The sequence below is a fragment of the Kogia breviceps genome, chromosome 3, assembly GCF_026419965.1.
Source record: "Kogia breviceps isolate mKogBre1 chromosome 3, mKogBre1 haplotype 1, whole genome shotgun sequence".
Taxonomy (NCBI): domain Eukaryota; kingdom Metazoa; phylum Chordata; class Mammalia; order Artiodactyla; family Physeteridae; genus Kogia; species Kogia breviceps.
In genome coordinates, this window is record NC_081312.1 from 183,407,199 (window position 1) to 183,434,599 (window position 27,401).

General features: G+C 45.6%; 1 protein-coding gene across 1 annotated transcript in view; it reads right to left on the reverse strand.

The window, feature by feature from the left end:
- CUBN (cubilin) overlaps positions 1-27,401 on the reverse strand; it is a 269,145-nt gene that overhangs the window by 141,032 nt on the left and 100,712 nt on the right. Inside the window, exons 29-31 of the mRNA XM_059059248.2 lie at positions 15,831-16,012; positions 10,858-11,032; positions 9,263-9,432 (exon numbers count right to left, since the gene is read on the reverse strand). Coding sequence (XP_058915231.1) covers positions 9,263-9,432; positions 10,858-11,032; positions 15,831-16,012 — 527 coding nt within the window. The remainder of the gene's footprint in view (positions 1-9,262; positions 9,433-10,857; positions 11,033-15,830; positions 16,013-27,401) is intronic.

Genomic DNA, 27,401 nt, shown 5'->3' on the forward strand with positions numbered 1-27,401 from the left:
TAGGAGGTGGGTCAAAAAGGATCTTGCTGTGATTTATGTTATACAGTGTTCTGCCTATGTTTTCCTCTAGGAGTTTGATAGTGTCTGGCCTTATATTTAGGTCTTTAAAAAAATTCCATCTTTCTTACAATTCCATTTTGCAGCTGGTAAAATTGAGGCTCAGAAGACATAAGTAACTTGTTCACAGTCACACACTGGGTAGTGTGGAGCCAGTATATGAATCCCATCTGTCTGACCTCTGATCGATTATCATTAAACCAACCAAAAAGATAAAATCAAGTTTTCTCCACTGACAATAGAATATTGAGAGATCATGATTCCAGGAAGCTAGTGACATGTCTGTCGTCACCTAGAAAGAAAATCCGGGGAAACAGAGCGGAAGTCACCTCTCTCTTCTCTAGACTTGCAAGCAAGCATCCTCATTGGCCTTTCAGAAGGTCTTATTTGGGGCCCGGGTGGATGTTGGAGTGGCTGGCACCTGTCACGCATTCCCCCCCACTGCACATGCACGGGATTCCCAGCGTGCTAACTGAGCCGGCCGGAACAAGGCAGGCCCAGTGCCCAGGACCAGTCACTAAACCTAACACCCAAATCCCCGACTCCTAACTCGGCTCTAGTCTTGGAACCAGATATACATCCACTCCTTGTCCTTTCCTGGTCTAACCACGGTCTCATTAGACCAGCATGGCGTCTCTGCTCACCTCGCCCCTGGCCTAATGGGCTTTCGACCTGGTCTTTCTCCTTTACTTCCTTTTTAATTCATTCTCACAACACGTGTCTACTGCTTGGATTGCCTTGAAGTTTATCGGGGTCAAGACATGCGGTGGATACGATCTCAGGGCAGAGAAGACCTCATTCACGTCAGGCTGCAAAGTCCGTCTGGAGCATGAGGAGCCCGTGAGATGTATTCACGTGTGGCAAACGGGAGGAGGGCAACATAGCTGTTAATGGAGCCCCATGTTGGAGTGGTAATTGCAGGCGGAGGAAATACCATGTGACAGGGAGCGGACTCCACTAGGAAATTATCCAAGCTGTTAAGGTCATAAATTTAGGTAAGGAAGGAAAGGGAAATATTGCTCATTATAGCCGCTTTTCTTGGGGGCGGAGGGCGGAGGAGACATGGGTTTCCTCCCTCAGTGATGTTTTCCAGCTACGGGCCTCTGAAATGAAGTCCCCAATTCACAGCACCCATCTCGTGCCGGGACTCTTGTGGCTCCCGTTTCTTTGTTTTACAGGGTGGCACTCCAGCTCCAAATTTTACAGGAGACGAGAAACTCTCACAATTTGCAGTTGTTGCAAGCAGGGACTCAAAGATTACTGGAAACGTTGGTATGAAAAGAAATCCAAGAAGCTCATTTTGTTTTCACGAACAAATATATGTTTGAGGAGATTCTGAGCCGAAACACAAACAAAGCTTGCGTCCGCAGATTTAGGGCAGTGGCTCCAATTCAATGATTCTTTGCTTTGGGGATGTAAAGTTTCAGCGCGGCTTGCGGTAACTAACCTGGCACCGGAAGGCAAAATGGCTCAGGGGTTACCGGAAGCAAGCCGCAAAACAAAACATTTAAGAGAGAGAGATCACCGGAGACCTGCCGCAAGTATCAGACGGAAGGTAAACTTGCTGTGGTGAGAAGTAAAGGAAGAGGGGAAGATATGAGAGGGAGAGAGAAAGAAAGGGAAAGAGACTGGTTTCCCTCATGGATCTATTTGTAAAACAGATTATTTACAGAAGAACTGTTTAGGAATTGTTTCTTTGAAGTACTGACTTCTATTATTCCTGCGTCTGTTTGCTCGGGTTTGCAAATATCGATGTTTTAAAAGGAAACACATCATAGGTGGTGTCTTCCAAAAATACAACGACATACGGACGCTGTGCTTTACGCTTGCCCTGTCCCAGCCTGTGCCTTATTGTCAGATCGTGTGCCCAGCGGGCACTGCAGCTTTGGGGTGGGGGGGAATCTGGTTTTCTTCCGTTCAAATCCGACACTTTGCTCTCCTTCTCCGAGAGCAGCACGAAGAGCTTCAGAAAGAAAGCCGTGACTCACAATGTGCCCGTGTTTTTGGACTAGGTCCTGTAGCCCCTAGTGGACAGTTTCTGCAGACGAGGGGCCGGACAGGGACTGTGGTCTGCTTGCTTTTATCTGTTCCTCAGTGATTCTCACCGGGCAGACATTCCACTGCGCTGAGCAAAGAGGATGTTGAAATCGGAGGCCGGGGGTCTCCGGGGGCCAGTCATGACGCTGATCTGACTTCTCTCTTCTGAGCTACAACCCGCATTTCTGGGAGACCAAGAAGGGCTCGCCGAGCTACGTGGATTTAAGGCTCAGGAGAGAGCCTGTCGTTAGGCAACTAGGCTGTCAGGTGGAGGTCACCTTAACACTCGGCCCTCGTGAAAGGAAACCTAACGGAGCCGTTGTCAAGCTGACCGTACAAGCTCTGCGCAGCCCGTGGGTCCTGCTGCCGCCTGAGCGAGAAGCACTCACGGTGTGGCCTTCAGGAGAGCCGGAGGTGAACGGCGCCAGCCGCTCGCGGGGACTGAGCAAAAAGCGCACACAGATTACACCAAATTGGTTGAAACCTGAGTGTACGTTGAGCTTTCTGATGAGTTCCAGCTGATGCCGTCACCACTTCAGCAGCGGTCAAAAAAATCTAGTTTCTCTCTTCTTTTATTACGGCAGCATGAAATTCTAGAAAACATGCTTCTGCGATGTTATCTGAGTTCTCCTGTGGCTCCAAATACTGAGATCGAATATCAATAATCACGCCAGGGAGTGAACTCCGCTCAACACGCTCCCAACTGCGCCGTCTGCAATTTCCCACTGAAGGCTGGGGTGGCTTTCCCTAGCGTAGGCGCCCACGTCTCCCTAACACTGTTTCCTGCATCCTGTCCTACTTACAAAGAATTCTGAGGGATGGCTCGGTCTCTAAGGGGACTCTGCCACTAACTGCGCTCTGTCAAGCGCGTCACTCTGGACCTCTGAGTTCTCACCGGCAAAATAAGAGACTTGGACTCTGACGAGGTGGCCTCCGAGGTGCCTTCCACCCTGTGAATCCTCTGATGCTCATTTAGCTCGCGGCCCGTGAGCTGAGCCAGAGGAGCGTGAGTGAGCTCCGGAACCGGGTCCAGATGCTTGCCCCGCACCTGTCCGTCTCATAGTCTCAGAACTCTTCAGGGATGGAGGACTTGGGCCTTTCTTTAAACCCAAAGCCAGAGGATTGGGTTCTACCTGGCAGGATCAGAACTGCATTTTTCTTACAATAAAAGCTACTACATCAGCTGAAAAAAAAAAAAAAAAAATCCCAGTCATGGAAGGAGCAGAGACCAAAAGAATTCATGTATTCCTGTGTTTGGCCATGCATCCGTTAGTCATTCACGCATCAAACAGACGGATCCTTTGGCATACAAGGGCTGCTGCTGCGGGTTCCGTGAAAGGGGTCGGAGGCTGTGTATTACTGCTCCGTGGTTAAAGTTTCATCTGTTTCTTCTACTTGCTGAAAATTGTGCCTCTAGTTCCACGCAGCCAAGAGTGATGGCTTAGGGCTCCCTTGGGCTTACGCTGCCTCCACTTGGGACCTCTGGAGACGAGACCTCCTACAAGAAGAGCTCTCTTCCGTTCCGCAAGTGGAGTGTGGAGATGACCCCTTAGCCACTGCGCACGGACCTGTGCCCCAGGGGATGAACAGAGGCCCAGGGCTGTGGACTTGGACTCTGGCCTCCGGAGCGAGCCCACTCCTGACATCACCTTCACTGCTGACAGACGCCTTGGCTCTGCTCCGCCAACTACCCCCTTATTCTCCTCTTCCGACCCACAGACACAGCTCAGAACCGGATCCTCTCCCCTCGGTCCCCTCTTTCTGCTTGGGTTCCCCAGGCACTTGATTTTATGAATAAGCAAACTTGCACCCCCAGGCCGTGCAGAGAGTTGAGTGGCGGTGCTGAGTCTGGAAACAACCTCCTGGCAGCGTCTGGAACACAGTGGACACCAAAGACCGAATGGATGGATGGAACCCAGACCACCTGACTTCAAAGGATACCCACTTTGCAATTCATGTTTGAGATCCTAACGCTTTTCCCAATATTGGTAGATGAAGTGGGGGTTCATCCGAAAAAGAGCTCAGAATGGTTCCAGAGTAACCCTAGTTTTATTCCCCCCCCCTATTTTTTCAGTTGGCCTTTACCCTGTGACAGCTCCCTGCTTCACCACTAAAACAAATAATAATAACGACTTTCCTTTGATCCTGACTGACCACAGGTTATGGCCCTTTATCCCTCTATACTATTCACTTTCATAATTCTGGGGAAAAGCTGAGAAGCTCCTGTAACGCCTAACCCATCGTGATCTGGAGTCTCCCAGTACCACCCACACCAGGCCTGCTTCTTACAAGGCCACCAAAGACTGAATCTGGTGGCTGCGTTTCCGCCTCATCTGCTGGATTTGACACCTTTGCCCATCCACTCTTAAAACTGACTTCACTGTTGGTTTCTATGCTACCATTCTTTTCTGCTCTTCCACCCATCTCGTTGAGTACCCTTCAGTCTCCGTGTCCTTTGTTTCTCCATCTTCCCGCTAAATGGTGATTTAGGGCCAAGAGTCTACTTGGCCCTCTTCTCTTTACAAAATTCTCGTATATAGGATTCCACCTACTTCTGTGGTTTGAACAACCATCCAAGTATACAGACATTATCCTCGAGTGGCTATGTCCAGCTCAGACCCCATCCTGAGCACTGAACCCATTTGCTGATCTCTATAAGGGATGCAGTGTAGACCTTCCAACTCACGTTTCCAAATCAAACTGAGTAGTCTATCCCTTTAGTACTCTCTTAGTCAATGGCATTATTATTTACCCATTCTTCAAGCAAATCGTCTTAACCCCTGCATCTCCATCACCCCTCCCCCCCGACCCTCCCCGCTGTAACTGGCCTCTAGGTTTCGGTGGCTACAGCCACACGAGCTTGCCGGTGGCCACCGCCCAAGGTTTTTCCATAGCTCTCCGATCAGCCTTTACACCATCCTTCTCTTTCTCTGCTGACCCTAGCCTCACGCAGCTGCCTGTTATTATTATAAAACACAGTTTTGAGTACACTACAGAAGACGTTCTTCAACTCCCCGCACTGGCTATAGGATAATTTCAAATTCTTCACAGAGCACAAAAGACTTTGTCCAGTTCGGAGGTTTTCTACAGACCCCGGGTCTCCACGCGCCCCCCCAGCACAGGGCTACAGCCCAAGAGGCTGCGCGCGCCCGCGCTTCCGTGCGCAGCTCTGCCCTCTTCTCTCCCCAGAGCTTCCTCCCCTGGCTGCTCTGCTACACCGTCTACTGGTGAAATTCTGGCACGTGAATGTCATCTTTGGTGCGAAGCCTGCTCTGCTCTGGCTTCCAGGCCCAAACGGGTCACTCCTGTTTCCTCGTGATCGTTACTACAGTTGATTGAGTCCTGGGCCCACGAAACGCTTGGTGCTGTGCTAGCAGAAAGGCGCACAAGCAGGCTCTTCTTCTACCGAAGACCTGAGGCCCAGGGACCTAAGCTGGCCGCTCCTCCCGGGATTCCCAGCGCCTCCTCCACCGCTGCCCCCGGGACACGCCTCTCCGCGGACGCCCGCCACCAGCATCACTGTCACTGGGGCTGGCATGAATGCAGGGCTTCCTATGTGGCAAGCAGATCAGCCACATGGCCTCCAGCATCCCGACTGCAAATCTGACGCAGATACTCTTACTGTCCCCGTTTCACCATTGAGGAAACCAAAGCTGAAAGATTAGCCTTGTCCCAGGCGACTCAACTAGAACACGGCCAACTTCAGGCTCAGCCCCAGGGCCACCCGACCACGACCACGGGGCTGATTTCTTCACCACAGCCCCGAGGCAACCGCACTGCTGCCGCGGGTCGCTTTTTATATCCACGCGCCGCTCAAGCGCTGAGCGGCACCTGCTTCTGGAGCTGGCGCGCCTCCCGCAGGCGGGGTTACCCCGACTCCTTCATACAGGGTCCCCCGATCCTGACAACCTGTCTGGACTATTCCATTCCGTATTTTACCGTATCCGCCAGACTGGACTCCTCCCAGCACCTGCATGTGGGTTTATCTTCTTATCTCCATGCCTAATGACCAGATTATATTTGAGGTTTTACTTCCTCCTGTCTGTTTCCTCTGGCTCCAGTTTGAGAAGTCAAGCCCAGCTGCGTGCGGAGATATGGCACTTGTTACTAGAAACCCCAGTCTGTGTATTTATATCTCATGCAGGTGGAAAATCCTTCATGACCACAGGAGGGAAATAATGCGGCCATGCTGGGTGTGCCTTTGACCTGGGCTTTGTTTTGTTCTCACGCCTTGCCATGTTGAACCTTATGGATTAGGGACTTTACCAAAGAGAAGAAACTAGACCTGGAACCGTACAGACTGGGAGAAAGTGATGGAGAATTGCCCACCAGAGACAAAACGGTAAGGCAGACGAGCTGTCTCTGGCCCATTCGACCTTCTCATGAAGGCACCTCTACTGCTTCAATGCTTTATTTCACTTTCATGTTTAAAGGTTATTTTAGGAGACCACAGAGTTCCTGATTGATAGTTATTTTCTTCCTTCAAATTTAACATACCAACTCTTGTCTTTTTTTTTTTTTTTGCGGTACGCGGGCCTCTCACTGTTGTGGCCTCTCCCGTTGTGGGGCACAGGCTCCGGACGCGCAGGCTCGGCGGCCACAGCTCACGGGCCCAGCCGCTCCGCGGCACGTGGGATCCTCCCGGACCGGGGCACGAACCCGTGTCTCCTGCATCGGCAGGCGGATTCTCAACCACTGCGCCACCGCGGAAGCCCCCAAATCTTGTCTTTTCTCCTTCCAGTTATCACTGTTGAAAAGTCAGCATTCAGTCTACCACTTCCTAAAAGGTAATTTGTTCACGCGCTCACCTACTCTCCTGGATGACTGTAACATTTTTTTCTTTATCTTTCCGATAAAGATTAAAATCTTTAAGTTTTTGCAGATAAGTATGTCTTTCTATTTATCTTGCTTGGCCGTATACAGGGCCCCTTGGGGTTCTTGTTCTGGTAACGTGATGTCTCTCCTCGGTTTTGGAAAAGTCTTATTATTCATCGGCTCTTCAAATATTGTTCCCGCTCCGTTTATAAATGTATGTAAACGTATGTTACATCTTTTATATGTGTCCTATATTTGTCTTAATCTCTCTTCTGTATTTTTCATCCCTTTGCTTTGTTTTGTTTTGTTTTTTTTCTGGATAGATTCTTCTGATATCTTCCAATTCACTTGTTCTCTCATCTCTGCCTAATTTGCCTAATATACAAAAAACAAACAAGCAAAACACCCCAAACCCTTCCACTGAGATATTAATTTCAGCTTCTGTGTTTATCCACTTTAAATTTTTCAGTTTTTTTTAAAAAAATATTTGCAATGTCACTTTTTATGGTTTGCAGTCCTTGCTAAAAGTTTTAATTTTGACTCTCATCTCCATCAGCTTAGTAACCATAGTCGTTTACTGACCTGTGCCTGGTAATTTTAGCACCTGGCCTATCAGTGGCGATTTCCATCGTCTGTTATTCATGTCATAACTCATTTATGTTGCTCCGTCTCCTCCTATATATAAATATCTTTGCTAGGGTGCTTGCTGTTGCATATGAAAATTATTGGTAGAAATGAGGTCTGGGATGATTTCATCCCCCTTTGAAGAAGAGTTTAAATTGCTTTGGCCAGATGTCCAAGGCCTAGGTGCGTTAGCAATGCAAGGTTCCTCTCATTATTCCATGGCTGGAGATGTAGGGAGGCCACTCAGACGAATCGACACTTGGACGCCGTCTTCCTGAAAGCTGCTACTTTCATTTTACCTAGGGTTCAGGAGAGTTTACCAGGACCCACACCCTACTCAGGTCCTGGACTCAAACTTTGCTCCTCTTTGCCCTGAAAGGCTCTGAGAAGTGCCGCTAACTCCTTCTGGATCAGCAAATGCCCCACGGGCAAAAGCAATCCCAAGTACCAAGCTCACATCTCTCTTGGACATTAACTCAGAAATTTCACAGCACCTTGTGAGTTCCTTGCTGCATTTAGGAAAATGTTGTAAAATATCCTCCAAAGTTTTAAAATTGTCTTTGTCAGAAGAGTTAGCATCCTGGAAAGTGGATGTCCTTCACCTTCAGTTTGGTGTACGACATCATGCTTTGCCAATTTAGACTCTGAAGATTCATGTTAAAAGGTTAATACATAAGCATAAATCAACTGAACTTTTACGTAGATTAATGATTTAATCTTGTAAAATAATACTTGAAATCATACTGTTAGCCTGGACTACTTTGAAAATTATGCAACAACTTTTGAATTTTCCTGAGTTAAATTTGAAAGCTAGCCAGTTGGAATTTGTATAAGAAACGGTCAGGAAACTAAAACAGAAAAGATCCATTAGCCAAGAGGATCTGGTTTATATTTGAATGAAATATCTCTAAATACAAATGAAAGATGGAAAACCTCGTGTTAAAAGAAAAATCAGGTAACCAAAAAAATTAAATTAAAGACAAAAAGAAAATTTCAAAATGCAACCTCATTCACTCTCACATTAAACATATAGCATTAGCTTCAGGTGAAAATGTATTAAAGCTGTTGGTAGTGATGGAAACGTTTTGTCGTTGAACCAACTAACAGCCATATCCCTTTTCTTCCACCCCCCTGTCTCCCCATCTAGTCTGTTCTATCAGACACTGATTTGTTCAAGTAGCAGATCAAGATATCCTGATCTCAAGAAAAGTAGAACCCTGTGAGAACCCCCAGAGAGTTAATAATAATTGATTTAAAGTGGTTATGCTAAATCCATTATCATAATCCACTAAACTTTCCTAATCTCTTTTGCAGCCACTTCTGGCCAGTGAGTGATCTGTAAGGGGGCTTCTGTAAAAATTTTGCATTCTTCATTTAAAAAAAAATACAAAATAGAAACAACTAACACTATTCCTTCTCGTCTTCTTTGGATCTGAACTTAGAATGTTCTGAACTGCTGCAGCCATTTTTGGACCATGAGGTAACAACCACAAAATGAAAAGCCAATTCACTAAGAATGGTAGAGCAGAGACTGAGTTGCTAAACAAACCTCCTGGTTTATATTTAGGTAAGAAATAAATGTCCTTATATATTAAGTTGCTAATAGTTGAGTTTCCCATGATTTGACATAGAAAACATTCATGACTAATGCATTCACTAAACATGCTCTTATGGCAATGTTTAGACCCTGGTTTGACTGGAGACAGTGCTTGAGATTTGTGTCACTTACCACAATACAAGAGTCCTGAGGTTCAAGGTCAAAGTCAGTGAAGTTCAAGAGAACACGGTGATGTTCTTCCACTTGAATGACCCATGTACACTCAGTGCTGCTCCTATAAGGACTGGGGTAATTTGGAGAATGAATCTCTCCACTGGGAGCTTGGAAAATGCCGCCACAACCTGTAGATGGGAGACCCAATTCAATAATGAGAGGAATCCCTGATGCACAAAACTTGACGCCAGTACCCGGGAGCACAGAACGATCGGCTACTTTGTTTGGCCGCCATCTTTATGTAGTCTGTGCTAAACATCCTGAAGAGCTGAATGTTCGCCATTAATTCATGCATCCCAACAAAATGAAGAAGTATGTCTAAGAAAAGACCTCAAATACTTCAGATGCCAAAGGTTAGCTTTAAAACATTGAAAAATAATGCAAATAAAATCATATTTTCACAAAGCCATGAAACGCCTCTTCACTGTTCTCTAGAAAAGATAACATACTGTAAGAGTAACACATCTCCTTCTAAGAATTTTGATAATTCAGTAGTGTACACTTTTATAAATTATTTAACATCTGTCTTTTAAAATTTAATATTCTGGACCTTGCACAGTCATTCAGTTTTCTTAATTCCTATGATGTAACCAAATATCTATCAGTGTCTAACTCTATGACCCATCATTTCTTGGGATTATGATAATATAAACTAATAATGGGAAAATTCAGTATTATTCTCTGATAATTGAGAATCATTTTTGGGTAATCTAGACACCACGTAAATATAATTTTCATTAAATTCAGGCACCATTAACTTTAGGAAAGCTCTAGTATACTTACTATATCACCTTTGGCCTACAGAAGTGGGGCCATAAGGCAGCCTGGAGTCATGTCTTCGCTCTGGCATTTTTTAGCTGCGTGACTTTGGACGGGCCGCTAACTGCTCTAAGCCTCCATTTCTTCAACAGTAAGATAAGGACAAGAAATAACCTCCCCGCAGAGGGTGGTTGTGAGGATTAAACGAGACAGTCTTTGTAGAAGAGTTAGAAAAATGCCTGACATACAGTAAGCGTTCAATAAACGTTGCTATTATGAGTAGCCGTATAGATTAACGTCTGCTGAAAGATTTTGTGCATTAATACTTTATTTTTAAAACTCTGCAACAGGTAATTTCTTTAGACAGCCTAAGATCTTGGGCAGAGAGTCACTATATAACAAAAGGTAATCATTCCTTGAAATTCACAAATTTAACGTTTGCGGTTTCGGTATTTGCCAAGCATCCAAATGCGTGGCATAAAGTAATCTACCACTTTGTTGATGCCCACATTGAGGCTGGTGAACAGGCAGCAGTCCCCTGCAGAGAAAGCCAGTCTAAGCAGCCACCCCGCTTCTGCTTTCAGCCTGGGTGAGCGCACCTGCACGGGCTGGTTTTCACACACGAGGTGACTCTTTGCAAGTTAAACTCTCTTTCTCAGGGAAGCGTGTGTGCCACTAGAGAAGTCACAGAGCTGTGACGGAGGACGTAGCCGTCACGTCGCTCTCTAAACACTTCATGAAATTTAACGAGGGCTCGGCTTAAGTATCTTGACACAGCTCCTCGCTTCACCCACCTCCAGGGACCGCTCTCCATGAGATGTTGAAACCTCTCCCGTTGATGGACCAGTCAGTCTTGAATCGGATTGCCAGCTCATTTCCAGTGCTGGAGACCTGCATGGGATTCTCAGACGATCTTGGCACACACAGCTGGGCTATACTGGGAGAGTGGAAATCAGGGCCTCCATAGATCTATGACGGGAGGGAGAAAGAAAGAACTTGAGAGAGAGATTTAAGCAATTACAAGCCTTCCTCTGATTCCCCTTTAGCACCAGCGTTGGGATCCTCTTATCAGCAGAGATTGGGATCTCAGCCTCCCCACGTGGGGACACACGGTAAACCTGAGCTGGATTTTCCAAGGCACTTCCCTCTGCTCTCGTAACACACAAGTTCAGCCGCCCGCGAAATGCCTGCTTGTTCCCTCAGCCAGAGCTGCAGAGCTGCACTGAGTAGATGATCCCAGGCTCTCCCCTATCTCCCCTTCCCCTCTTCCAAGTCCACAGAGGAGACCCTGCTTTCTTTGGCAGAGGCATGTGGCAGATATTCCAGTAGCGGGTCTGATTTTCTAACTCTTCTGGGCACACAGGAATAGCCTTAGCATAAAGCTGTTCTGTTTGTGCACTGCTACATGTTTAGGATTTTCCACTTTGCAACCCGAATGCTTTACAAGACCAGGCATTTAGTATGATATTTTTTGCCCCTTCAGAGGGAGTGAAAATGTAACCTCTGTCTGCGTGTTCTGCGGTGCCCTCAGGGAGGGAGTCCTGCAGGCCCCTCTGTACCTTCTCCCCTCTGCACGCTCACAGGAGCGGGATGGAGAACATTCACCGGCCCCCCGGGAATCGCCCTGGACTCTGCGGCGCTAGGTCCATCCCACTTGTCCCGAGACCCCCCCAGGCTCCTACAATCTGTAACTGTTTGGCTGCACGCAATACCCCGGTGTCACGCTCCTCGTGGCAACTGTCCCCTGGAGCTCACGTCCAGCACCTTGCAGGAGCTCTGGCCCAGCCCCCAGGGGCCTCCGGGATGCCTCACACACGGGTTTCTCAAGGGCCCCTCGGAAAACCCGTGTGCGGGGGCGCGGCGGGGGGGGGAAGATAAGAATCCCACGGAAGGTGTAGACCCCCGACCTCCAATCCTGCCACACTTGCGTTGGTGCAGGAACGACCCGTTTTGCTGGCAGCCCCCAGGCACGCTGGCACCTGCGCCCTTCCCCCCTCCCGGCTGGAACGGACCCGGGAAAGGTGGCCCAGTGGGTGCGTGTGGTGCCCCCCGGAGGGCGGCTGCTGACTGATGCGGACGTCACTCGAGTGTCCTCCGGGGAGGGAGAGCAAGAACAAGCCGCCTGCTTTCGGTGAGGAGTGTGTGATTTGAATCCATAATGATTTCTTTGTCTGATTAATTCCCCCCCAGCCAGGCGGGAAAGGCCGCAATGAATGAAAGCGCTGTTCCAGGAGGGCCGAGCGCGAGGGCTGTAATTGCAAAGGAATGAAGCGAGCCGACCTCTTCGTGCCGACTTTCACTAGGAAGGGCTCTGTTTGTGTGGCCCCCCCAAGTCCCGTCAGAGGCAGCACTGGAGGAAGAGCCCCGTGTGGCCCTTCCCACGTACACATGTGCAAATGGCACAAACCAGACTGCTTCTGGCCTAGCACCCCTGAGAGCCCCCTGCCCCCTGGCCTGGGCTGGAGCTCAGAGGCTGAAACCCACAGCCTGGGCTCCCAATCGCCCACCCGGCAGGCGGCACATACTTGGAGCGAACACTGAGCGCGAGCGTTTAGTCCTAACAAAGGAAACTTGCACGTCAGCAAAATGTTCTGGCTTCCCTGTTCAGGGTCCCCTTGAGACGGCAAACAAAACGGGTACGAGTCGCCGGCCTAGAAGCCTCCAGAAGGGTAAACACTGCCGCTTTTGACATTCTTTGCTTTCCCCCCGTCCTGAGCCGGGTTCACAAAGACAGCGGGGGAGAGACCAGGGCGGCCTGAGTGCCCGCGCCAGGCAAAACCGCCTGGGTTTACTGCCCCGCGGAACGGCTTTCCTTCTCTGCTCCGCGCCGTGCAGGCTCCTTTCTCAGAGACCGGAGTGAAGTCAGCCAGTGTTTCTCTAACTCAAACAATAGAATGGTACTTTCCGCTTCCACAAATTAAAACCAATATTTAGCACATGACTCTTCAAAAGAGGAAAAAGATGGAAAGAATTTCAGGGTGTGCTTCGTTGGATTACAGCATATGACTCAACTTTGTGGGGAAAAGGATTGGTCTGATGATCAGAGATTAAAAACTGTGTTTTTAGCCAATGCTCAGGATATAGAACATTTCAAAGCCTATGGTTTTAATCTGTTTTGAACAGTTCTTTCTGCTCTGTTAGCTCCATTTACTGTTACAATCAAGTCAGCATTCCAGGGTTATGAGTAAGCAAACGGCGGTTGCTTAATGCAGCTGGCCACTCTCCGGACACTGCTTTTGGAGAGAAAAACAGATGGGCTCTTGGTTAGATCAGGTGAAACTCAGGTAAACCGGACATCTGGAGACGGTGAGGCCCTACTGGGCTCAGGACAGGACGGGCTGATGAACAGGACGGGGACAGATGGGTGGAGAAAGCCAGCGATGTTTCCAGGCCACACACCCACCGGGTGTAAAATATTGTGAAACCTGTTGCTCACATGTTATCAGCGTCCACGTGAGAGGGATGGAAAAAAGATCATTTTATTGTCATTAACCCAAACTGATGACAGCACCTTCTTGAGTGTTTGCAGAGACGTCAAACAAGGTTTGGAGGGGAAAAGTCAGGGGGTTAACTCACTTCAGTCTTAAGAAAAAAACTGGCCCCAATATTTAAGGGCTTCAAAATATTCCCTCGAACCCTGGTTGGATGGGCCACGGGAGCCCACCTTGTCCTGATACGAATAAGCCCCAAGCAGACCGCAGCCTCTTCTCACGGTCCTCTCTGGGCAGGATGCTGTGTGAACGCCGGCTGCCCCTCTGTCCCCAAGGCTGCTCACAGGGAACAGGCCTGCTCTTGGCTCTCTCACGTGGCGGGCGGGCCAACACCAAAGCACAATGAACCCATTTACACGTTGCCAAGCAGGCAACAGTCGCACGAGCTTTGCAATATGAAAACGGAGGGTGAGGAACGGGTCACGTTACAGCGCGACTCTGCCGCCAGCCCTTTGCACGGGTGGAGGGTTTTCATGCGGCTGAGGAACCCCGCCCGCGGGAGGTGGCATCTCGACGTTCCCCACGTGAGCGCTATTCCTGCTCCACGGTCCGAGCTGAGCATGAATTTCGGGAGCCCCTGACTCTCCCCTCGGAAGAAGCTGGTCCTCTTCTGAGCTGGACTCACGCCTGGGCAGCCGGACTGACGTGAGGACGGGCTTTGCGCTGAACCCAAGGACTCACCGCTCTGTCTCCGGCCCCACTTAACCGCAGCACCGGCCCTCTCTGCAGAGACTCGAGCTGCTTACACGCGACTCCTAGGGACGCTGCGTCTACTCAGCGAGGACGTGATCTGAGGACCCCGTTTCTTTGCAAGGAGACGACTTGGCTTGTGATTAAGTAGGCTTTTCGGTTTTTTTTTTTTTTTTTTTTTTGCGGTATGCAGGCCTCTCACTGTTGTGGCCTCTCCCGGTGCGGAGCACAGGCTCCGGACGCGCAGGTGCAGCGGCCACGGCTCACGGGCCCAGCCGCTCCGCGGCACGTGGGATCTTCCCAGACCGGGGCACGAACCCGTGTCTCCTGCATCGGCAGGCGGACTCTCAACCACTGCGCCACCAGGGAAGCCCGGCTTTTCGGTTTTAAAGTTTCCTACACAGGCCTGTCAACAAGCCTCTCCTTTCAGGGCCTTTGCACACGCTGCCCACGCCTGTCCTTCTCCGCCGCCTGGCGCGGCGTGGGCAGCGGGCAGGGGTTCAGCTCTCAGCTTTTCCGCCCACCGCCCGTATGGCTGTGGAAAAACCCCGCAATCTTTTGGAGCCTCCGTTTCGACAACCGTGAAATGGGGAGCAGTAAAATCCCCCTCTTGCCCCACAGGATTAGCTAACAGTCAAATGGGAAAACGGATGTTGAAACCCCTTTGCAAATCACCGTAAACGGACGCTGGCACTGCGCGACAAGTGGAGATGCGACGCCTTCATTCATCCCACAAACATGTATCACGTGTTTACTATCTGCCAAGCGCTCTGGGGCTCTGGGGGTACAGCAGAGAAACAAAACAAAACAGAACCAAAGCAGACAAACACCCAGCCTTCGTGGACTCTAAGCTCTACGAGATACAGAACCTTGTCACGAGGCAGTGCCTTCCGCGGAGGCGACGGGACTTCCGTGGGTACCTGGAAATCATCTGATGACTGGACTCCCGCAGCGAACGGCTGATTCTAACCGATTCTCGAGGGCCGTCTCAGTTACCCGAGATAAAGCCATCGCAGCAGCGTTGGAAAAGCTGCGGGCGCTTCCTCAGCTCCCTGCCCGTCCGACCCCGAGCACCCCCGTCTTCCTCACACTCTGCCCCCCACCGCCTTTCCCGAGGGGGCGTTCTCGGGCGCCAAGTGCGGGGCCCTGACGAGCCAGGCTCCGTCCGTGGGGGTGGGAGCGGGGGGGGCGAGCGCCTTGTGTCCTCCGAGGGACGGTTCTGGGCTGCAGACCTCCTAGGGCCTCGGGGGTTGCAGCAGGGTTAAGCCCACGTCGCCCGCAGGGGCTCCCTTCCCTGGCCCTCTCTCCTCCGCCTCCCCCCACGGTTCCTTCCCTCCTGCCGCCTGGCACCACCTCCTAATTACACGACCTGCCACCCAGCCATTCGGGCACTGCTTTCAGGGAAACCCAAACTGAGCTATTAACCCCGCTTGTCTGCAAGCATCATTCACCAAGGGCTGATGCTCACGGAAACGTCTAAGAAGAGGACACTGCTGGCCCTTGGAAAGAATTCAGGGTTTTCTGCGCAGTGATCTCCAGTTCTACCCCCGATCCTGTAGCGTGCGGAAAACCATCTAGATTCCTACCTCCAGGACATCGAAGTTGCAGCTGGCGTGGTACTCCACATCGAAGTCGTGGATGGTAAGCTGAACGCTGCTCCCAGGGGCCGTGTGAATGTACCAGATACACTCCCTGTTGGCGGGGTACCTGTTAGGGTAGCCGGGGCTACTGAAGGAGCCCGTGTCCCCAGACAACTCCCCACCACAACCTGTGAAAAGAGCAAGGCTCAGTCAGTTCAAAGAGGGCATCCATCGGCCCCTGGGAACACGTCAAAACTCCAGCTGCGCAAAACGTAACTCCAAACGCACGATGCCTAGTTTAGGAGAGAAATTATAAAGTCATAATAAAGTTATAATGAGCAGTTATGAAACAATGAGAAAAGACCACGGCTATAGCTTATTAAATTCACTCTTTTTAAAAAACTGATTATATCATTTGGTGCGATAATTCTCAGCCCTTATTCTCACCACATCGAACCTTTGGTAATATTTTCAAAACGTCAACCTAATTTTTAGATCTTCTTCATTATATATAGGTAAGAATTTCCTGGTAGGAGGTACAATAGACTGTATGAGCAGTCAACACCAGGTCGCTTGGTCTTCAGTTTCCTTGTATCTAATGCATTATTTCTAAGTCCCTTCAGACCTAAGATGTGGAATTCTAAGTGCTAAAAATCCTTACCTTCGTATGAGAGACTGTAGGATATTAAGATATATATATATATATATGATATGTGTACAATAAACCTTCACAGAGATGTTTACAGCAGCCTTACTCTTAATTGCTAGAACTTGGAAGCAACCAAGATGTCCTTCAGTAGCTGAATTAGATAAATAAACTGTGGTCCATCCAGACATGGGATATTATTCTACACTAACAACAAATGGACTATCAAGCCACAAAAAGACACAGAGGAAATATATATGCATATTGAGACGTGAAAGAGGGCCTTCCCTGGGGGCGCAGTGGATAAGGATCCGCCTGCCAATGCAGGGGACGCGGGTTCCATCCCTGGTTCACGAAGATCCCACATGCTGCGGAGCAACTAAGCCCGTGCACCACAACTACTGAGCCTGCACTCTAGAGCCCGCGAGCCACAACTACTGAGCCCGCGAGCCACAACTACTGAAGCCTGCGTGCCTAGAGCCCGCGCTCTGCGACAGGAGAAGCCACCGCGATGAGAAGCCCGTGCACCGCAACAAAGAGGAGCCCCCGCTCACTTTTCGCAACTAGAAAAGCCCGCGTGCAGCAACGAAGACCCAGTGCAGCCAAAAATCAATAAAATTACATCTTAAAAAAAAGAAAAGTGAAAGAAAGCAGTCTGGAAAAGCTACATACTGTATCATTCTGACTGTATGACATTCTGGGAAAGGCAAAACTATGGAGACAGTAAAACGACCAGTGGTTGCCGGGGGCTGGAGGGGAAGGAGAGATGGATGGGTAGAGTGATTTTTTGTGAAGATTTTCAGGGTGGTAAAACTACTCTGTATGATACCGTTAGGGTGGACACATGTCATAAATTTGTCGAAACCCATAGAATGTACAACATCAGGAGTGAACCCTAATAGAAGCTGTGGACTTTGTCAGTATAGAGTCATCAATTGTAACAAATGTCCCATTCTGGCGGAGGAGTCTGGTAACGGTGGGCTCTGTGCATGGGTGGGGACCCGGCTACGTGGGAACTCCACCTCCCACTCAGTTTCGCTGTGAACCTAAAACTCTTCTAAAAAATAAAGTGAACGATAAATAAAAACAACAGCAAAAATGATATAGGTCCTGGCCCTGGGAAACGTATATCTAAAAACCAACCAAACAAACAAAAAACTGACGTACTAAAGCCAAGCATGGAAAAAGACTCTAGCACGTGTTTTATGAATGTACACATCATGCCTTAGAAAGTAATTAAGGCGAATCATTATAACAAATAATCAAATGCTACAACACGTGGTACACAGTAAAACACTGCCACTGCTTACTGAGCGCATAGATGCACTTCAGAGATAGTTCCTATCTTAACGCTCATGAGAACCACACAGAGCAAATATCATTATTATCTGCATTTCTCAAATGAGCAGATCCATGCAAACGTAGGTCAAGTGGTTTGTCCACGGTACCTAAGTCGTGAGTGGAGGAGCCACCCATGCGTAGAATCTCCCGCTATCAACCAGTCCGTGCAATCTGGCAATGCAGGGTCCTTACTTACTATACTCCACAGACTCACATAGTTGGTAAGAATTCAGAGATTTCAGAATGGAAAGGGAGAGAAAAATTTATGGAAGAAGTAAAACTTGAGGAAGGCTCAAATTTTAAAGACAAAATTGGAAAAAAATAAAGATAAAATTAGAAAAAAAGATAAATTGTTTTCTGAAAAAATTCTAAATTTTTTCTTTTGTTTTCCAAAAGCAATTTTTGGTGATTAAAAAAAATTGTTTGCTCTGTTAACATATCTCCCTTTTCTATTTTCCAGAATATTCTTAATCAGTTGGTAAATTCTTCCAAGCACCTTCCCTTACTGAGAGCGTCAGGGCTTTTCATGTTTAAAAATGACAAGGCCTCCTCACTCCATTGTGAATGTATGTGCATTTTCACATTAAGACACTGAAGCTGAGGTCATGTCTACTATCCACCTTTGCAAATTTATTTGTCTGTACAGGGAGTTAGAAAAACCTGTTATAAAATTTCAAAAGAAAGAGTCTTCATACAGAATCTCCACTTAAGTGAAAAGAGCTGAGAATTCCAAAAAGAATCCTGATTGTGTAAAGAAATCAGATTCCAGCTCAACACGCTACCATCTTCTTGAATGACCAGTTTCCTGCTTCCATTTGAAAAACCTCTGTGTTTTCAGACTTTAAATTTGTTGCACAGGACAGTACCTTTCCTATCAAGTTTCTACTTTTATTTCTGGTTAAAGTCCTGTGCAAAAGCTATTTAAAATTAGACGTGTTGACATTGTTTGTAGCCTGTGGTGAATGTTAAAAAAACAGAAGTGCATAAAGATTCAAAAATATTTTTCCTACTACAACCATCCATGGAAAATATTCCTGAAGCCAAAATCAGCACAGATTGTATATGTGCTCAGCACCACTGCACAACCCCAGGGGGCACCAGTCACGCTGTATTCTATCGGATGATGCTTCCTGCAGTTGTGCAACACACTGGCCCATGGAAATCATCTCTTACTAAAATACATTATAGGTAAGCAAAGCCAGTCTGTTACCCCCGTTTTCTTCAACCTACATTTCCAGCTCCAATGGTTCTTAGTATCAGTTGTATCAAATAAGCAAGCCAATGAAAAGAAAACCTTTGGCAGAAAATAACTTTGTGGTCACATAATATAAAAGAGAGTAAGGAAATGGAAGCTTGGATACCTCACCTGCATTTTTATTTAGATTCAGCTCATCAGATAATCTAATTTTTTTTGAAAAATCACAGTCGATCCATCTAAAAGTCTGTTTAATATTTTTCCATTGTCTTTTCCAATTGTTTTAGGTTTCCTTGTAAATTCCTTTGCAAATAGCAGGATACTAATACCCTTAACTGAGTTGCTGTAAGCTGGAATGATAATATCAGATTCTTGGCAGTCAATGATGCTTTGAAAAATTACAGCACTTTTTTATTTACCCACTTACAGCTTTGGAGACCCATACTGTACTTTTCCCTAGGGTTTAAAATAAACATAAACAAGGTTTATAAAAAAAACAAAGCACAATTTTATTTTTAGGTATGCCATGCTCTTTTCTCATGAATAGCACTTATGTGTGTGTTTCCTAAAGAAAAATTCCAATATTATTAAAAGTGATACCATACTGGGGAAAAATACTGTGTGCTTGTGAGGAGGAGACAAAGAAACTGTTGGAGCTTGAAGACTCTTTGCAGCTTTCTTTTTCTCCTTCATAATCTCACTACCTCTGAAGTTTAATTTACCAAAAGGTAACAACTTTGATTTAACAGTTCATATCAAACGCAAAATAGAACAAATTAATTCAGTGGTATTTTATGGTAAAAACTATAAAGTAATGAAATATAAAGTTAATTATGATAATTATGGTAGAAATTTAACTCCCTCTTTGTATTTCTAAATTTTGAAAGACATAAAATAACTTTCCAATTCCCATTCATGCATCCATCCATTCATTCAATCAATATTTATTGAGCATATGCCATAGTACGAGCAGTGCTAAAGAAGCCAGGTATATTTAATGTCCCTTGGAAAAAAAATCCATCTGTAGACATTAAAAAAGTGCTATTACCACATGTCCTCCTGCAAATCATTAAATTCTTTTTGCTTTTCCTTCAGTTTGCAAAGGGTAATTTCAATAAGTTTTGATCTGAAAAAAAATAGTGAATTCTATTTTATCTTTCGCGTGCTAATTGACGGTAAGATAAAAATAAATTAATCATTATGTCGAGTTGCCAAAAGATATTTTAGAATTTGCTAGTTTCAATAGTACAGTGTTGGCATAATTCTCTTTCGATACTAATTTCATTCCACAGATGAGAGACTTTTATCAGCATTTAGCCAGTTATGCTTCACTCTCCTGGGTATCATTTCTTTTTCCTAGATCTGGAGATTCTTTAACAAATGTGTACTTGGTATCAAGCAAAAAAAAAACACTTATGTCAAAATACATCTTTAAAAAACTGAAAAAATGGGGGGAAGTGTAAGCTGGAACGAAGTGAGAGAGTGGCATGGACATAAATACACCACCAGACGTAAAATACAGAGCTAGTGGGAAGCAGCCGCATGGCACAGGGAGATCAGCTCGGTGCTTTGTGACCTCCTAGAGGGGTGGGATAGGGAGGGAGGAAGGGAGACGCAAGAGGGAAGGGATATGGGAACGTATGTATATGTATAGCTGATTCACTTTGTTATACAGCAGAAACTAACACACCATTGTAAAGCAATTATACTCCAATAAAGATGTTAAAAAAAACCCAAAAACTGAAAAAATGAATGATGTCTATTTTTTTCTATGTTCTCCTTAAGGGACAAGGGAAAATATATTCATAACAAAATTGAGAACATTTCTATTAACCAAAAAAATGAAATATGTAATGATTTATTTGATAATTTGTTTCATAAATTCAAGCTATCTTTAACAGTGAAACATTAATTAGGATATGAATTTGGAATTGGATAATTATAGATAAAAATGAAAAATAATACATTCACACCAACAGTTGAGTTTTTAAAATTATAAATGAAAAACAAAAACTATAATTCACAGTAAATAGTAGAGTTTTTTAAAGAGCATACAAAGTGAATCTTTTGAATTGTATTTATACATCATTTTCCACTTAATTAGCTGTGAAAAAGAGACTGGTTACAACACAGGAAATGTGACCTGGAACCTGTATCAATACATACTGTCCCACTGTCAGTTACAGTCCAAAAACTCCTATTGTGTTTAATTCTAAAGGAGAGAAAACATGTTCCAAACGCTGAAATGAATCAAAAGCAAAATAATTTAATTCTGCCTCATCAACAATATCTTGTTTATATTGAATAGCAAAGCTGTTCATTTTCTTTGATTTACTATTTCTGTACCTTGTGTGGTAGAGACAAGTTTTGGTTTTGTTTTATTTTTAATAAAGAGTGTGGAATTCAGGGGCTTCCCTGGTGGCGCAGTGGTTAAGAATCCACGTGCCAATGCAGGGGACAAGGGTTCGAGCCCTGGTCCGGGAAGATCCCACGTGCCGTGGAGCAACTAAGCTCTCGCACCACAGCTACTGAGCCTGCGCTCCAGAGCCCGCGAGCCACAACTACTGTGCCCGTGCTCCTCATCAAAGAGAAGCCACCGCAACGAGAAGCCCGCGCACCACAACAAAGAGTAGCCCCCACTCGCTGTAGCTAGAGAAAGCCCGCGTGCAGCAACAAAGACCCAGTGCAGCCAAAAATAAATAAATAAATAAATTTTAAAATAAATAAATACATTTATTATAAATTTATAATAAATAAATAAATTTATTTGGCGGAAATCAAAAATCTACTTATTTGGTAAAAGCTGCTTTTTACCTATGGAGCGGCCCCCAGTGTTGCTGACGTCTAATACTAAAAACCTTTCCACATAAACAAACATCCTAATTTTACTTTGCTATTAAATTTAAGCTTACTTGGGGCCAGGAAAGAGAAAAACTGGTTGTTCGCTGCACTGTCTCCCTTGGTGTGAGATTCAGGACTTGATGGTCTCTTGTTAAAATACACTTTCTCCTGGGTGAGTCACAGCAGAAAATCTCTTTCTAAATCCAACCAGCCACTTTGGAGGTGGAAACAACAAGGCTTCCGGAAAAATCTCAGGTGCCTACATTTTATTTAGAATAGAAATAATGGTATAGACACACCTGCAAATATTAAAACAAATGAAACTGCAGAGAAAAACACAGTTTAGCAGGCTGTGCAATAAGTTTAAAAAAATCATGTCATTGTCAGTCATGCCTGTGACCTTGGATGAGTGACCAGGGGGTCACAGGAAGGGTAGAAAAGGGAGGACACACAAGGCTGGAGATGAAAGAAGTTGTATCGACCAATAGCCAATGGGAAATGACACCGGAGGTGACGGGAGACTCCCAAGACCCTCGTCATCATGACGTTACCTGTCTGGTTGAATGAATGATCAAAAGGAGGAAAATAGAGAAGTTTTCTATAACTGGGCTTCAGTCATCTAAAACAGAGGACAAGGATTTGGGACAGCACTTCAGAGGTCTACATGGAGAAAATAATTAAATGATGAACATACTAACCAAGGAGTAGAATGGAGTGGTGAATAAAGAGCTCTGAGGAATACATATTCAGAAGAAATAGAGAGAGATAGGGGCTCTTCGCACCAACTGGTAAGAAAAGATTTTCATGGAGGAGACATGATTTCAGAGTTGCAGAACTTTTGGAAATAGGATAACATACCAAGTAAAGCGTAGGCCATGGCATAAGACAAAACATCCCGGCCCTGGCTATGCTACTCTTTGGGTATCACACGAATTTAACCTTTCTAACCCTCAATGTCTCTTCCCCTGTAACAGTGTGAGTACTCGACCTCATAGGGCTGTGATACAGATTAAATGAAAAGTCCGAATAAGGTTTTTAGCTAAGTGTCTTGCATATGACAATCACTCCCTATATACTGTGTATTACGACTGAACAGGAGTTTATCCAGATCTGGGATGAGACGAGAGAAAGACCTGGAGCTGGAAGAGGAATTACCACACCCGCTATAGAGCCATCATGAACACCCGATAAGACATAAGACATCAATTGTTCATGAAGCTGCAATAAAGATAGTTCACATCTGTATGGTAGTGCACAGTTTTTCAATGTGCTTCTAATGAGCACGTTATCCTATTTGAAACCCATAACTCTCCGAGGTAGGCAAGAGGGATCGTATCAGGCCCATTTTAGAGATGAGCAGGGTGAGGCTCCAGAAGGCTGCTGGACTTGTAACTCACATAGGGAATGGCGGATCTGGGGCCAACCTCCCCCCGCCAAGCCCTCCTGCCCCCAAGCTCCCTACACGCAGTTCCGCCTTCTCTCCGCCATGCCTCGTGGGGCGTTTCAGCCCCGGGAACAGCAGTGTTGAACACCGCCCTCGTTACCGCTCTGTCCACCTACCGAGGAAAAAAGTCACCATAGCAACCAGAAAAACATAAAGCAACATTCCTTTTCATTTAATCTGAGACAAATCTGCCAAATCTACTATGCTAACATCGTCAGATATCAGCTGAACTGGAATAAAATAATGTCCTGAAGAGAATCATATGTTTTTCAGTTTTAATGAGTTAATCTTTATAAAACTTTGAGCACTGGTGACTGATAATCTGTTTGATTCTACTTTCCTCCAAACTCCCAGCCATCAACTGAAAGGAAGCGCTTACGTTATCAGCAGGAAGCACGTTGATCTACGGAACTCATAACGAGAAAGAGTTAAAAGTTGTGGCTAAACCTGCTTTTGCTTGTGAAGATAACTTAAATCTTTTCCACATATAAGCAAATAAATAAAATTCAAAAATTCAAAAAAACAATAAATAAAAATTTAAAAAGAACCTTGCTAACACTGTTTTTTTTTGGGGTTTTTTGTTTGATCTAAAACAAGCAACGCGTTATAAAATTCCAGAACAACAACAATGTTCTATGTATGTATGTTCTATCCTCAAGGTTTGGGGTGGCTGTTGATGTTTTGTTTTGTTTTCTGTTTTTAATAAAAGCAAATTAGCAATGAAACGGCTAGATGGAATTAGAGGCCCAGAGTTTTAAAAGCACATTCTGTGTTTCCTGCAGTTACAATTGCTCAAACCTCTGTACACTTGGCATTGTCCTGAAACTATGTTCCATAAACCAGCAGCACTGGGAGGGCCTGCCCGCTTCGAAGTGACTGGGCCAAAGCGCCCTGAGGCTGGAGGAAAAGGAACAGAGAACGGACACCCGAACAGGACATCCTCACCCCCTCATCCTCTAATTTCAGAGGACAATGTCTGAGAAATCAGGGTAAGTGTTAAAAAGAAGCTGAAAAGCCAAAGTATAGTAAAAGAATAAATTTTAAATAATAAGTGATGATGCTCACATGCTTCATCAAAATGAATGATTTATATTTTAATAGTTTTTCTATGATGTAAAAATAAAAACCTTCTCTTCTGCAAGAGCTTGAGAGGAGACTCACTGGTCTGTCCAGTTCCCCTCTGACAGGCCAAAGGGCAGCAGGCGAAGGGGGCAGGGTCCCAAGGAGGAGTTACCAGTAAGGACTCTTTTCATAGGAGTCAGGCATGGGGTGGCTATAATGAGAAACGGTAACGAGGAGTTCAGAATTTGGGAAAGTCCAACCCAAAACAAGGTTCAACTATTTCCTGCAATACACAGGCCTCACTTCTTTTTTTTTTTTTTTTTAAATGGAATATAGTTGATTTACCATGTTGTATTAGTTTCAAGCGTGCAGCAAAGTGATTCAGTTATATATACATTTTTTTTTCAGATTCTTTTCCCTTATAGGTCATTACTAAGTATCCAGTAGAGTTCCCTGTGCTATACAGTAGGTCCTTGTTGGTTATCTATTTTTCTTTTTGTTTTTGTCTGCGGTACGCGGGCCTCTCACCGTTGTGGCCTCTCCCGTTGCGGAGCACAGGCTCTGGACGCGCAGGCTCAGCGGCCATGGCTCACGGGCCCAGCCGCTCCGCAGCATGTGGGATCTTCCCGGACCGGGGCACGAACCCACGCCCCCTGCATCGGCAGGCGGACTCTCAATCACTGCGCCGCCAGGGAAGCCCCGGTTATCTATTTTATATATAGTGGTGTGTATGTCTTAATCCCAAACTCCTCATTTACCCCTCCCCCACCTTTCCCCTTATGGTAACCATAAGTCTGTTTTCTATGTCTATGGGTCTATTTCTGTTTGGTATATAAGTTCATTTGTATCTTTTTTTTTTTTTTAGATTCCACATATAAGCAATATCATATCATATTTGTCTTTGTCTGGCTGACTTCACTTAGTATGATCATCTGTAGGTCCATCCATGTTGCTGCAAATGGTATTATTTCATTCTTTTTTTATGGCTGAGTAGTATTCCATTGAATATATGTACCACATCTTTATTCATTCATCTGTTGGTGGACATTTAGGTTGCTTCCATGCCTTGGCTATCATAAATAGTGCTGCTATGAACATAGGGGTGCGTGTATTTTTTCAAATAATGGTTTTCTCTGAATATATGCCCAGGAGTCAGATTGCCTGATTTATCTATGAGGCATGCAAATAATGCAATTAAAGCAATTTTGAACAGAAACTTTCAGGTTAGGTTGGAATGGAGGTGTAGACAGATATGAGCTCCTTAAAAAGGACAAAGTGGTCCTATGGTGACCATGGCACGTATAAGAACCAAAAAAAGTCAGCAATTCCTGGTTTGGTTTTACCAGTTAATCCCCCAACAGTCTAAAAGTGCGTGGCACAGTCCCGAGGTATAGGAGAAAGGCAAGTGACAGGCATCCATCCTAAGAGAGAAGAATAAAATGAGGTCAACACTCCTCTCTGAAGACAAAGCCATGAGTGGGGCCCCCCAAATTCACCTGATCTTAAGGATTTGCAGATTAATTTTCTGGGGGACTTTGTGGGTTAGACTGATTCTGTGAGGACAGAGAGGGCACCAGCTGGAGCAATCGCGAGATGAAATCAGAGAAGAAAACCAGGTAATGTAAAGGCCAAGGAATGGGAAATTCTCCAGAGGAAAAAGCAAGAGGAAAGGAGCCAAAGCAGGTGACTCCAGGAGAGGGGAAAGTCGTCAAAGCTGCAGAACCTCCTGTATCGGGTTGAATAGCGTCCCCCGGAAATCGCGTCCACCTGGAACCTGTGAACGTGACCTTGTTTAGAAATAGGGTCTTGGCAGATGTTATGAAGTTAAGGTGAGGTCAGACTGGATTAGAGGGGGCTGAAATTCAATATCATTGATGCCCTTCTAAGAAGTGAGAGATTTGGCAACAGACACACAAAAGGAAGAGGGCCACCTGAAGACAGAGACAGAGACTGAAGTTACACGTGGACAGACCAAGGAAAGCCAAGGATGGCCAGCAATGAACAGAAGCTAGAGGTGCCAAGGAAGGATTCTTCTCCAGAGCCTTCGAAGGGATGGCCCTGCTGGTGCCTTGATTTTCGACTCTGAGACTCCAGAACTGTGAAAGAATAAATCTCTGTTGTTTTAAGCTATTATCCACTTGTGGTATTTTGTTGCAGCAGCCCTAGGAAGTGACGCTGAGGGTCCTCCCCTGGGTTACAGACCTCACATGGCAGAAGGGGTGAGGGGTCCCTCTGGGGCTTCCTTCATAAGGGCACGAAGCCAACCGTGAGGGCTTTACACTCATGACCTGATCTCCTCCCAAATGCCCCATTCCTAATTAGGTTTCAACACATGAATTCTGAGGGGACATAAACGTTCAGACTCAGCACAAAGTCTATTGTTGAGAAAACTAGAGACAAACTTAAGCTCGGGATCACATTAGGAGAAGCCAACTCAAGAGTTTAGGGTGAGGGTTCAGAAAGTTTCAGCTTCCATAAGGATTTCATCCCAGACCCAGACTTTGTGATAATCATTTTGTCTAAATGTATTCCGTACAGCAATGGATATGGAGTAGAGTTATCTACTTTCAATGGTAGGGACAAAAAAAAAAAAGAAAAAAGAGTGAAAGAATAAGGTCATAACATGCAGTTAATGAATCGGAAAATAGATATAAGGATACAAGGAGCTCAAAAATCAATGCCGACCATAGTTATAAAACGACTTTTAAATTACCATGTAAGATGTCACATGAATATTCAAAATTAATATTTTCATAGCCACTGGACTCTCTGAGATGTTCTGAATCTGAATATTGAAGTGTTCTACCTTAGTATACCATTAAAAAGACATGAACCCAATGTACCCATATCTTAGGACTCTTTACATAATATAAATTTTAATTTCCTTTATATGAAAGTTTAAAAATCTTTCCTTTTGACCCAAACAAGTATAGTTGATACTGTCATCTTTTCATTTTGATTAACTATATCCTTTTTCATCTAATCTACTCATCCTAACCAAGTTGAAAAATGGTTTCCCAGTAGAAATTCTTTGCTTACAATTCAGGA